At 49.6% G+C, this 11,838-nt stretch overlaps 1 protein-coding gene across 2 annotated transcripts in view; it reads left to right on the plus strand.

Moving 5' to 3' along the window:
* Window positions 1–11,838, plus strand: part of NHS (NHS actin remodeling regulator) — a 349,404-nt gene that overhangs the window by 232,789 nt on the left and 104,777 nt on the right. Inside the window, exon 1 of one of the 2 annotated variants that reach the window (XM_049704699.1) lies at window positions 5,893–6,413. The exons of the other annotated variant lie outside the window; for it this stretch is intronic. Within the exon in view, the coding sequence (XP_049560656.1) occupies window positions 6,380–6,413 (34 nt within the window). The 5' untranslated portion in view covers window positions 5,893–6,379. Of the gene's footprint in view, window positions 1–5,892; window positions 6,414–11,838 lie in introns of those variants that run through there. 2 annotated transcript variants of the gene reach the window in all.

The following is an 11,838-nucleotide window of genomic DNA, read 5'->3' on the forward strand; positions in this document are numbered from 1 at the left end:
AGCTCCAACTGGGGCCTACTGGGCCTTTAACTTTCCACACATGTGCACATATGTACAAGAACCCAGCAGATGGGCAGCGAGCAAGCTTGGGTAGCAATCCACTGACCAGGTAGCAGTAGCTCTGAAGACATCACGGTGGCCTGGGCAGCAAATTTCGCTCCAGGGGATGGGGACTTAAACAAGGAGAAAAGGCGTTCACCCAACTTTTTCCTGAAGTACCAGAGGAAAGAAACAGGTCAGTGGTGAATACAAAATTAGCTTTTGGACGGTCTCCAGAGTGATTTGACCTATTTAGGAGTCATTGAGAACAAGCCAGAGGAAGCTCCGTAGCCTGCATCTTGATTTGTCAGGGGAGAAGAGAGAGGGGACGGACCGCCAGGTGTCTGGAGTCCCTGAGTGGCTTGTTGGGGAACATATGAGTGAATATGGCTGGAACTCATGAGAAGGACTCTGGGATATTGACTTTGGGCCAGCTCCTGGTGCAACTTAGCAAGCAAATGATAACCCCAGCAGATGCATTGGTAATTGGTGTGCCCACTCAGGCGCCCCGATCCTTGAAAGGACCGTATTGGATTCTGAAAACCTTCCTACAGGTTACACTTTTCTCCAAGACCCTTGTGTAAAAGGTAAACTCGGGCCAAGTCGGCAAGGGGAGTGTAGACGTGAAGGTGTCCATGAAGAGCAAAGCCACAAACGTACTGAGGCCAGCTCCACTCCAGTCTAGCAGGTTGGAGTTGGAAGTGGTTGCTGTTGGTGCCCTGCCTGTATCTCCTTTATCAGCTGGCGCACTCCTCCTCCAGCTGCTGGGAGTGTTGGCCATTGAAGGCTACAGCCGCCTTCCCCAGAGAATTGCTGTCTGCCAAGTGATGTAACCTGTATTACAGAGCTCCCTGCGGGATCAGGCTGAACCACATCTCCAGCTGAGGCCACATCCTTGTCGAGTCCCGTGCCCACCCCCCAGCTGCATCCTGCTTCCCTGTGCCCCCTCCACCGAGAGTACCCCCTCCATACTTCATGTGAATAAGAATCCCCATCATAGACTTCACTTCAAAGTAACCCAACCTAAGAGAGAGTTGAGGGGAGGGGGGCATTTCAGAACACTTCCAAACCTGACTACACATCAGAATCCCCAGGGTAGCTGTAAAAATACAGATTCCTAGGGCTTCCCTGGTGGCACAGTGGTTGAGAGTCCGCCTGCCGATGCAGGGGACACGGGTTCGTGCCCCGGTCCGGGAAGATCCCACATGCCGCGGAGCGGCTGGGCCCGTGAGCCATGGCTGCTGAGCCTGCGCGTCTGGAGCCTGAGCTCCGCAACGGAAGAGGCCACAACAGTGAAAGGCCCGCGTACCGCAAAAATAAATAAATAAATAAATAAATAAATACAGATTCCTAGGCCCTACACCCAGAGATTCTGATTCAGTGGGTCTAGGGTGGTGCCTGAGATACTGTAGTTTTCCTACGTGGATCCTTGGTAATTTGAATGCAGCCAATCCTTTGACCAATGGGAACCACGCCTGCTAACTCATGGCATTTATTTTCTTCCTTAGATCTTTTAGGAAACATTTATTGATTGATTTCGGGAACAAACCACACAATCTGTGAAAGGCACTAAGAAGGGGAGATTTACGTAAAAGGGTCCACAGTTCTTGGCAAGTCTCTTGAAGTCCAGTGTACTATGCTTGACTCTCAGAACTTTTTAAGCAAATAGTATCTTTACACTTTTTTCATGTGTGTCCTGAAACATAAAGGTCTGTCTGGTTGGGAAAAGGGAGTCTCTTCTGAGGCACTGAGTTGCCATGGCGCTTTCCAAAAAGGGGCATTTGACCGAACTTAGAATCTAATTAAGGCTTTCCAGTCACCACGCTCAGAAGTATTAACGTCCTAACCCCTCCCCTCCCTGTTTCATTAAGAGGCCTAGATTTTCTTTTATTGGTTGTGTGGATGATTTGGTGATGAAATTCAGAGAGAAATACTTTGTTCTGTTATCAGGGACCCCGAGATAGAAAGACTCATGAACAGGTTCTCATGAAAGACACAATACTGAGGAATTTTTTAAAAAACTCATTAATTAAATAACTGAATGAAGATGGTTTAGCCTGATGCAGAATAAGGGAACATTCTGGATTTTGCAACAATAATGATAATAGTGATAAGAATAGCAGCAAAACTTGCTATCGCTAAGATTTGTTTGAGTGTTTACTATGTATAAGGCCCAGCACCAATTACTTGGTCTGTATTATCTTTTTAATCCTCCCAGCAACTCTTTGAGGTAAATATATCCATTGGGGATTAACAAAGGCTTCAAAAAGATGGAACTTTATTCCTCTCTTATGTAAAAGAAGTCCAGGACTGGTGTGGAGACCAAGGCTCCTACCTGCTCTTGGTTCCACATCTTTGTGGCTCTCATCTTCTTGGTCCAAGATGGCTACTGGAGCTCCAGCCATCACATCATTGGCCCAAACAGGAGAATGAATGAAAGGAGCATGGCTCTTGTGTTCTAAAGAGACTTTTTAGAAATCCCACAGCACAATTGCTTTGATCTCATTGGCCACATAGCAGCCCCTAGTTACAAGGGAGGCCTGGACATGGAGCCTTTTGGTTGTCTGGCAATGGACCCAGTTTAAAAAATTGAGGTCAGCAGCCGCATAGCACAGGGAGATCAGCTCGGTGCTTTGTGACCACCTAGAGGGGTGGGATAGGGAGGGTAGGAGTGAGACGCAAGAGAGAGGAGATACGCACATATATGTATATGTGTAGCTGATTCACTTTGTTATAAAGCAGAAACTAACACACCACTGTAAAGCAATTATACTCCAATAAAGATGTTAAAAAAAATTGAGGTCTTATGAATTTGAAAGGGAAGGCAAATATGGAAGATTTAGTAGGAAATGAACAGTTTCTGCCATAGTAGGTAATATTCTTATCACCGTTTTGCAGATATGGAAAATGAGGCACTGAGAGACTGTGTGACTTAGCCATGTTCACATAACTCATAGGCAGCAGAGCCACGGCAGAACCCCAATCTCTCTGACTCAAGGGTTCCTCTCTTTTTTTTTTTTTTGGCTGCGTTGGGTCTTCATTGCTGTGCGGGGGCTTTCTCTAGTTGCTGCGAGCAGGGGCTACTCTTTGTAGCGGTGCACGTGCTTCTCATTGTTTCAGAGCACAGGCTCCAGGTGCGCCGGCTTCAGTAGTTGTGGCACGCGGACTCAGTAGTTGTGGCGCACGGGCTTAGTTGCTCCGCGGCATATGGGATCTTTCCGGACCAGCGATCGAACCCATGTCCCCTGCACTGGCAGGCGGATTCTTAACCACTGCGCCACAGGGAAGTCCAAGGGTCCCTCTCTTAACTGCTGTTCCCTCCTGCTCTTTTGCTACTCCCTCCTGCTATTTTTGCTATTTTGTAAAACAGTTGTGTTTCCTTAGAGGCTCATTTATTCATTTCCTGTTTTCTTCCCAGTGTGCCTTTTACCCTCTTCTTTGCAAACATCCCAGCCGTGCTTCGCAGCTCATCTCCAAGGCCCCAGAAAGCCCCTCCTTGCACCCCAAGCTGCTTTCTTCAGTAAATATTTATTGAACACCTACTATGTGCTAGGCACTGTTCTAGGCGCTTGGGCTTCATCAGTGAAGAAAACAAAGACTCCTGCTAGCTTAATAGGTGTGTGGTCTTGATCAAGTTCTTTAAGCTTTCTGAGCCTCGGTTTCCTCATCTGTAAAATGGGAATAATAAAACTCACTGCACAGGGTTACTGTAAGGGTTAAATAAGATATTATACGGAAAGCTCAGTCAGTGGCACATCATTATATTTTGAAAAATGGTACCTATCGCCATTATTATGGGGGTTATCCTGAACATGTCTGTCTTGCCCAATAGGCTGTAAACTTCTCATGGGCAGGAGTAGTAGCCAAGGCCTCTGGTATCACCCAAATATCTTACTGACCAAAGAGGGAGGGCTTAGTAAATGTTTGTTGAGTGGTTACAAAGGGTCCTGGTGTGGAGAGAACTTCCTCTTTTCTTATGCTGCTAGATTTAGGAAACGGAGAAACAGACTAGGCCCCATAGGAACTTTTTTTTTTTTTTTTTTGCCTGATTTAAGCTGTGAGTTGTGGTGGGTGGTGTGCTAAAGAGAAACAAGACTGAAAAAACCGAACACTCATCTCGTCCTCATACTCTCCTGGAAGGCTGCAGAAAGAGCATATATTCTTTTCCTTTTAGGGTGTTTTTTTTTTTCCACCTTCTCTGATAGATTAGATTGAGTGTCCCAGCAAGTCCTGCTGACCTCTTCTTGTGTCTTTTCTGTCTCCTAATTCTCTCCTCCATACTTCTCCATTGCTCACCTTGGTCTCTGCCTCCTGTGGGAATAGTGCTGTTGGCCTACTGTCCACAGAAGAAACTTCTGGAAGTCCAGAGGCACTGTGCATCCGGGGTCCCAGAGCTGTTGCACTCTAGTCCCACAGGCAGACGCCCACAAAGAGCTGAGCAGCAATGCCATCAGGACCACGTGCCAGGTTTGCTGACCACTGAACTTCCTCCATTTTGTTTTCTCAGCCCAGCCTTCCCCTCGGCCCTTCTGCAAAGGTGAAAGGCAAGTTCACAGGATACGGGGCCTTCTTTCTTCCCTGACATCTGGTTTGATTCTGGGCCGCTAAATAGTGGCTTTGCCATGAACAACAAAAGCTAATTCACTGTGGTTTTTAAACACCAAGTGCAAATATTTTTCCTTTTCAGCTTGGGGTCACTGGAAGGGAAAAAACAGGGCTGAGAAGGAGACTAACCTTTTAAAAACTCTTACGAGTTCCCATAGAAAATAAAACAACGGCCTCATTTCCTTCCATCCATGAGTCTTTTTATGAGTGACTGTTGTTTGAGGCAAGACTGGGAATCCAAAGGTTTTTAAATACTTTGTTAGCTTGGTTTTCGACTCAGAAGCCCACCGTGAGTGCTTTTAAGGGCCTGCACGAATCCCAGGACAGCCCCGGGCCACCCCCTTTGCTTTCTCTCTGCTCCCCCTTCCTCCCTGGCTGGCTTTCCCTCTACCTTCTCTCCAGCCCTCAGGATTGGAGGAGGCGAGGGCCAGGCCAGCCACTGATGCTGCTCACAGGTGCTTGGAAGGCTGAGGAATGGGTCTGGCTCCGGGTTCCAGGCAGACTTTCTGTTGATCTGGGCTGTCCTAACGCATCCCGAGCCTCGCGCCCAGCAGTTGCTCTTCAGACACGAAGTCGCGCCCGTTCTGTTAGTTGTTTCAGCGTTCTCTCTGGACTGCAAAACAAACGCTCTTCTCGGACTTTCCCTTCGTTTCTCTCCTTTCCTTGTCTCCTCCCTCCAGCTTTTGTGCATGGATTCAGTTGCTGGGTTCAGCTGGGAGGTGAAGCATGTGCTGGGATGACATAGAGGCTGTGAGAGCAAAGCGGTCGAAGTCTCTGACTTCTCCCTTTCTTGCCAAGGGGACGATCTGAACAGGCTCCAGGATGGCTGATGTCTGTGAAAGGGCTCGCAGATACTTGCCGCGTACTATTACTGTTGTTATTGCCCTCACAAGAGTCTGACATGTTGATACAGGTGGTGTGTGCGCTGGGGCTGGGAGGGGATCCGATATTGATTTGCAACCTGCAAAGAGCAAACTTCAGTTGTATCCTTCCCCTCATCCTTTCAGCGTGTGCACAAATATTTGCAGACCTGTTGAATGGCTCAGCCTCGCCGGGTGAGGAGGGTGGGGGGAGGGGAGCGACGTGGGGCAGCCGTGGGGTGATGGGATGGGGTGTGTCCCTTCTCGCGGCTGGACACTTGGCACCGGGGCTGGGCTGCCGTGGCTCCCTGAGTGTTAGTGTTTGGCCAGCCTCCTGTCTCTGGCGGTGTGCTAACGGTTGCCATAGCCACGTGGCATGTGGCAGAGCTTCTCCAACTGGCAGGGCCTGAGAGTCTGCATTTCTAGCAAGCTCCCAAGTGAGGCCAGTGTGCTGCTGACTCCCTGGCCTGTATTGCACTTGGAGCAGGGAGGCTGTAAAAAAGTACCAGTGCTTTGGGAACTCCTCCAGGGCTGAGGAAGGAGAGTGCAGCTAAGCCCCTCCTCTGGAGACAGGGTGTGTCAAGGCTGCCCTGGAGTCCTGATTTGCCATTCAAGTGAACCCCGGAGGGATTAGCAGCTGGCCCAGCACTTGGGTGAGACCATCTCCCCCTCCAGGGGGGGAGTCCCGGAGGCAGCGCAGATGTTGTGTGAAAATCTGCCACCCTCCTTGCCGAAGGTTGCCCTCTCTCGCCCTCCCACCCCCCCCTGCTCTGCCTGCCGACTTAAGCAGATCAGCTTTCAGCTCCCTGGGACTCCAAGAGGGCTTTGGATGAAAGAAAAGGCCCGTCCTTAAGAAGCAGAGCGGGAATCCAAGCATGCCTCTCGCCTGCTGCATGCCCAAGAATGCAGGTATTTGGGGTTTGCAACATTTCCTGGCAAGACAAAGGGGAAGGGGAGCCGGCGTGGGGGGCGGGGGGAGGAGGCCGGCCTGATGGGAGAGGGGCTCGCGCTGCAGCAGCGTCCTAATCTGGGGGGAATGAGGAGAAAGCGAGCCCTTTCCCAGGAACAGACGTGAGCAAGGGAGGCCATGCCTGACCCTCAGGGATGACCTTCACGTTTGTGCTCAGCGGCTCCTAAGCTCTGGGGACTCCGGGTTGTTCTTTCTGGCTGGCCAACTTGGCAACTCTCTGTTCCTTCTGAGCTGCTGGACCACTTAAGACAGAGAGGACAAGCCTTTCTTCCTCCTCATCTTCTGCTCTGACGGTGGCCTGTCTTCCGAGAGGGCCCAGAGGGTATCCCAAGGTGCGGTCGGGGCAGCATTCTCAGGCTGTGGCCTGGGCGGCTGGGGGAGGCTAGGCTCGGCCCCGCGTCCTGCACCGGCTGGCGCTGGGCCTAGCCTGCTGGCCCCTCGCTTCTCCTCCATCACCCCGCCCCCGCTGTCTTGTTGGGACTCCTCAGTATCCTGCCCTCATCCTGAGATCACACACAGAGACTTCTTTCTCTCCCTGGGGCCCCCAAACAGCCCTGAAGTGGGAGTCCTCAGACCCAAGTTCCCCAATGTCTAGTTTCTATTCCACCTCCAGTGGCCTTAACCTATTCGGGGCCATCTTGACTTCTTTGGTCCTAAACCCCTCTTCCTGATAGTTCTTCACTGTATAAGGTCAGCCACACAATTGAACCTGTTTGGAAAGTGTTGAACTCTTTGCAGTATTCGTCCTGCACTGTGGTTAGTCCTTCCATTTTAACTCAGGCTCCGGCGTGGCAGGGACAGTGCCTTTCTTAGATTTCTTCTAGAGACGCCACCACCATCCTCGTCACGGTGAGCGTTCAGCAGGGCGGGGGCGGCGTGATGACTGAGGCTGGCTCTCTCCTCGGCCCGGCTAAGCCACCTGAGTGCACATCGGCCTCCACTGTCTCTGCGGAGACTGAGGCAGTGCGTGGCCACGCTCTAAGGACCACCCGTTGGCCTAACCACTACTAACATGGTCGTCTGCAGCCCTGCTCAGTGACAGTGTTGTTCTGAGTTGCTTTTCCAGGTGTGGTGAGGGGAGGAAACAGGCCTGTGGACCGGGCGGCTTCTGGTGGGCACCACTGAACCTGTGTCAGCTGCTTCAGGGCATCGCGGTTTCCGAATTTGGGGGGTGGAGAAATTGTTCAATCCGCATCTCAAATATCATATATGCTTACGATAAATAACCATTATTTGATGTGCAGGCCACACCTCAGGCCAATTCAGTCAGAATCTCTGGGGATGGACCCAGGCATCAGTGCGTTTCTTTAAAAGCTCCCCAGATGGAGTCCGGTGTGCAGCCAGGGTTGAGAACCACTGCCTTAGGTAAGAAGTAAGACGTTCGCTCCCACTCTAACCCCCACTTTCCCTCAGGGAACCGAGGGAGACAATTCAGGACCTAAATTCACACATTCTCGTGAGGATCGGTGGATTCAGGAGAGAGAGAACAGCCAGGGAGTGTTCATCAGGCTGGAAGGAGTAAGTAATGGGAGGGGGTGTCAAAGGAATAAGGCCCCTCCGGGTGCCCGCCAGAAGTTTCCAGTCTGTGCTCAAGGAGAAAGATGGGGGAAAGACCTTTAGGACAGCTTGACCCAGTTTTCCTTGGAGACCTGAAGATGCAAGGCCTGGGGGTTGCTGGCAGGCCACGGAGGGATGGAGAAGGTTGCAGGGCCACATGGCAGAGGGCTCGAGCTTCACAGAGCGGCTGGCTCTTTGTGAACTCGGCCATCTTCTGGCATTAGTTTCAGCAAGGTCATGGCACCCCCGCCAGCTGTGGACAGCTCACGAGTGGGGAGACCAGGCCCTTAATCAAAGATGCCTCCAAGTAGGACGTGGCAGCTCTTGCATTCAGCACAATAAAAACTGAGGGGAAATGACTGCTTTTTGCTCCAACACAAATTTTATTACACCAGGTCTCATTATAAAAATGTAATAGTTTGGTGTGTGTTTCTTACATAAACAGTAGAGTTACTGTGATCTTCACCATCTTTCAACCCGGAATCTCAAAGGGAGTTTTATTTACTAGATTTAAAGCCATGGAACAATTGTTTCCTACGATTGCCTTATAAGCACAGGAATAATTCAGGGAAAAATAAAACTCTCTGCTTTCTCTCCTCCTCGGCCCCTGCTGAATCTCCCCAACCCAGAGGCAGGCACAGCCATGCGCTGACCATGGTAGGTCCTGTAGCTGATAAGCTATATCTAGGTAGACTTCAATGGGATAGTGAGGTCTTCAGGAGGACAGGAGAGTGGGACTCAAGCTTCAGGCTCCTGTTGGGTGTCACGGTGGCTTGGGCAGGTGTGAGAACCCCTTAAGCTGATCAGGCGAGCTCTTAGGGCCCAGACCCCTACACCAACCCCTAGTCAGGGGCCAGAGGGCCCAACAGCTATTGCCATTATTTATGCCCCGATCTCTGGGCATTCATATTTACCAGAAGCGAAGCTTTCACATTAATATGAATGTCAGCTCAGGTCCGTTGGTTCGTTCCTGGGGACTCCACATTCAGAGGGAGTGAGGTGGAGACTGCCACCATCTTATGACAAAGTCTGTTTTGTCCATTTTATTGGTGTTTTCCATTTTTAATTCAGTTATCTGGTTTTACATCCACTTCCTTGAGATTTTAAACCTTTTTTTCTATTTCTTAAGTTGAATCCTTAATTTAAGAAATAAATATGAGAATTGATAGCTATAAATTTACCTCAGAGAACAGCTTTGGTAATTTCCATTGGTCTTACTGTGTGGGCTCGTTGTTAAGGGTTTCATCCTCTAGATAGTTAGGTTTGATGAGAGGCAGCATGGTGTGGGGATGCTTTAGTATCTGCCAGATCTGGATTTGAATCCTTACTCTGCCGTTTATCAGTTGTGTGACTTTGGTCAAATTACAGGATTGCAACTTCCTGATTTCTAAAATAGAGATGGTAAAAATCTGCCTTGTATATTCTTTAAATGAGGATGAAATGAACGAATGCAGGCAAGGGACTTCGCATAGCTCACCTAGTAACTGCTCCAACCATAGTAGCTATGGATAATAATCATATTTAAAATAATATGCCTTTGGCACAGGCAAAAGCTTCATGGCTGGGAAGCTGCTCTCCATTCGCATGTCTTAGGCAGAGGGCCAGGACAGTGGGCATCTTTTCTGGATCAACCCACTTATCCTAACGTCCTCCAGAGGCACTAGCAGATGGGACATGAAAATACCAACAGTGTGCCTAGGGAAGGGCATGCAGCCAAGTGTTACACTGGATTGAGCACGCTGAGGCAAGCCAGGAAAAAGCTCGGCATAACACAGAAATTCACCATTGAGAAATTCCTCCGAAATTTCTTAGTCTCCGTCTCTTGCGGAATGTTCCTCAGCAGAATATTTGAGCTGCTCTGTCCCAGACCTGGCTTCTTTCCCGGCTGCCCAACTAGGTCACTGCCCACTCTGTAAGGGCCTTGACTTCTTGGCACGGCCAGGGCCTTGAGGAGGCGAGCATCGGGGGAGCTAAACTTTATGAAGCAGCATCTCTGTGCAGGGCACCAGGCTTGGCTGTGGGCCTCACACATGACTGAGACACTGTTCTGCCCTTGAGGACTTCCAAGTCAGGAGGATACTGACCCATGAGCACCAGAAAGGCTGGTCACGGTACCTCAGGGCCCCGCCAGAGGAAGAAGGGACCAGCTCTCCCTTGTTGGGTGTGGCATGGCCGGCCAAGTGTAGCCTATGGCGCAGAGGACCTTTGAACTGACGACGTTAGGGTAAATAGGTTAAGGTGTATCAAGTTTGGGGTGGATTTTTGTTTGTGGGGTTTTTTGTTTGCTTGTGTGTTTTGTTTTTGAGAACACGATAGGATGAGCTCTGATGATCTTCAAAACTAAGAAAAAGAAGTACCTGGTTTCTAAAACCAAGTGAAACATCTTTTATAGAGTCAGTATTTTGCAGAAAATCAAAGCCTATTTGCTTGGGATTGATTCTTGCCTTCTCTAAGGCGGCGGGGGGTGGGGGTGGGGGTGGGAAAGTAGAGGAGATGGTAAGATGAGGGAGGGCTAAGACTGCAGAAAGCCAGAAGCAAGTGTAATCCGCTGTCCACACTCTATGCTGCACAACCCGTCTGTATGTAAACTTACGTGGAAGTTACTTGTCTGTGATTAAGGCAGAATCTCTGGGTCTTCTCTGAAGCTGACCTGTGCTTCTGAATACTCTGTCGGGTAGCCTGGCTCTCTCTCCTTCCTGGGTGCCTCTTTTTGGGTCAGCAGGGATACTGAGAAAGTCTACTCTCCTGAGGGATGCTGGCCTTGCATGTGGCTGTAAGTCACTGACCTTGAGTGTGTTGACAACCACTGGCTCCCCAAATGGCAGAAAGGAGATGTGGAAGGGAATTCATCTCAGCCGTATCCTCTCACATCTGAACCACAGGACTGGTCCTTCAGCGTGCAGAGGCCAAATGTCAAACACCAATAAGGGGAAAGAGGCAAACGTTTCCTCAGCTTTGACGAACTGAGGCCCCCCAGGAATGTTATCTTTGCTCACCTCTGGCCCCCCCTCTACAACAGAGAGAGGAAGAGGTTTTGATTTATTCGTAAAGATAGAGTACATCACTCTTCTCTCACCACCTCGTCTTTGTGTTATGCTTGCCATGGATGGCATTTGGCCTTTAGCAACTAGGATCCCTCTTGCACCTAAGTTTTTATCCCTGGAAACCTTCACCAGCAAGATAGAGCCGGATGATTAATTCTGAAATAAGGACATGCTCGGGAACAGGCCGGGGGCACACATCAACGGCCACAGGGCCCTTGGCTTAAATGGTTAATAAATTACTCATCCCAACTAACGCAGGCCTCTAGCTCCTGCTCTGAAAGCCAGAGGTGATGATGGGGGCCACGGGTTTCTGGTACTTTCCACAGCTACCTTGGAAAGCAAGCAAAATGGCCATCTGGGAGAATTAAGATTAATTGTGTATTGAATGCTTTTCCTTGAAAAGCAGTTGACTTGTAGCTTTTCTTGATTAGCCTTTTTATTTTTCCCTTCTGCCTCTCTCCTCGTGGCATTTACTTGCTTCTGCTGCTGCGGCTGCTGCTGCTGCCGCTTTTCTTTTTACGCTAAAGACATCATGGGCAAGAAGAGGAGATTTTATTTTGGAGAACAATGATCACATTAACAAGGTGACAGCAGATAAGCTAAAAGTCACTCCATTTTCTGCTGGGGAAAAAATGTGCTTTGCGGCCAAATCACATCCGCTTCTCTTTGTCTCCTTTTAGAGGAGGGTGGCCAGCCCAGCCACTGATGGACTCGAAAGAAATCACTGGCAGATAAGATGTACCCTTGATTCATATAAGAAGAG

The sequence above is a fragment of the Orcinus orca genome, chromosome X, assembly GCF_937001465.1.
Source record: "Orcinus orca chromosome X, mOrcOrc1.1, whole genome shotgun sequence".
NCBI classification, from domain to species: Eukaryota; Metazoa; Chordata; class Mammalia; order Artiodactyla; family Delphinidae; genus Orcinus; species Orcinus orca.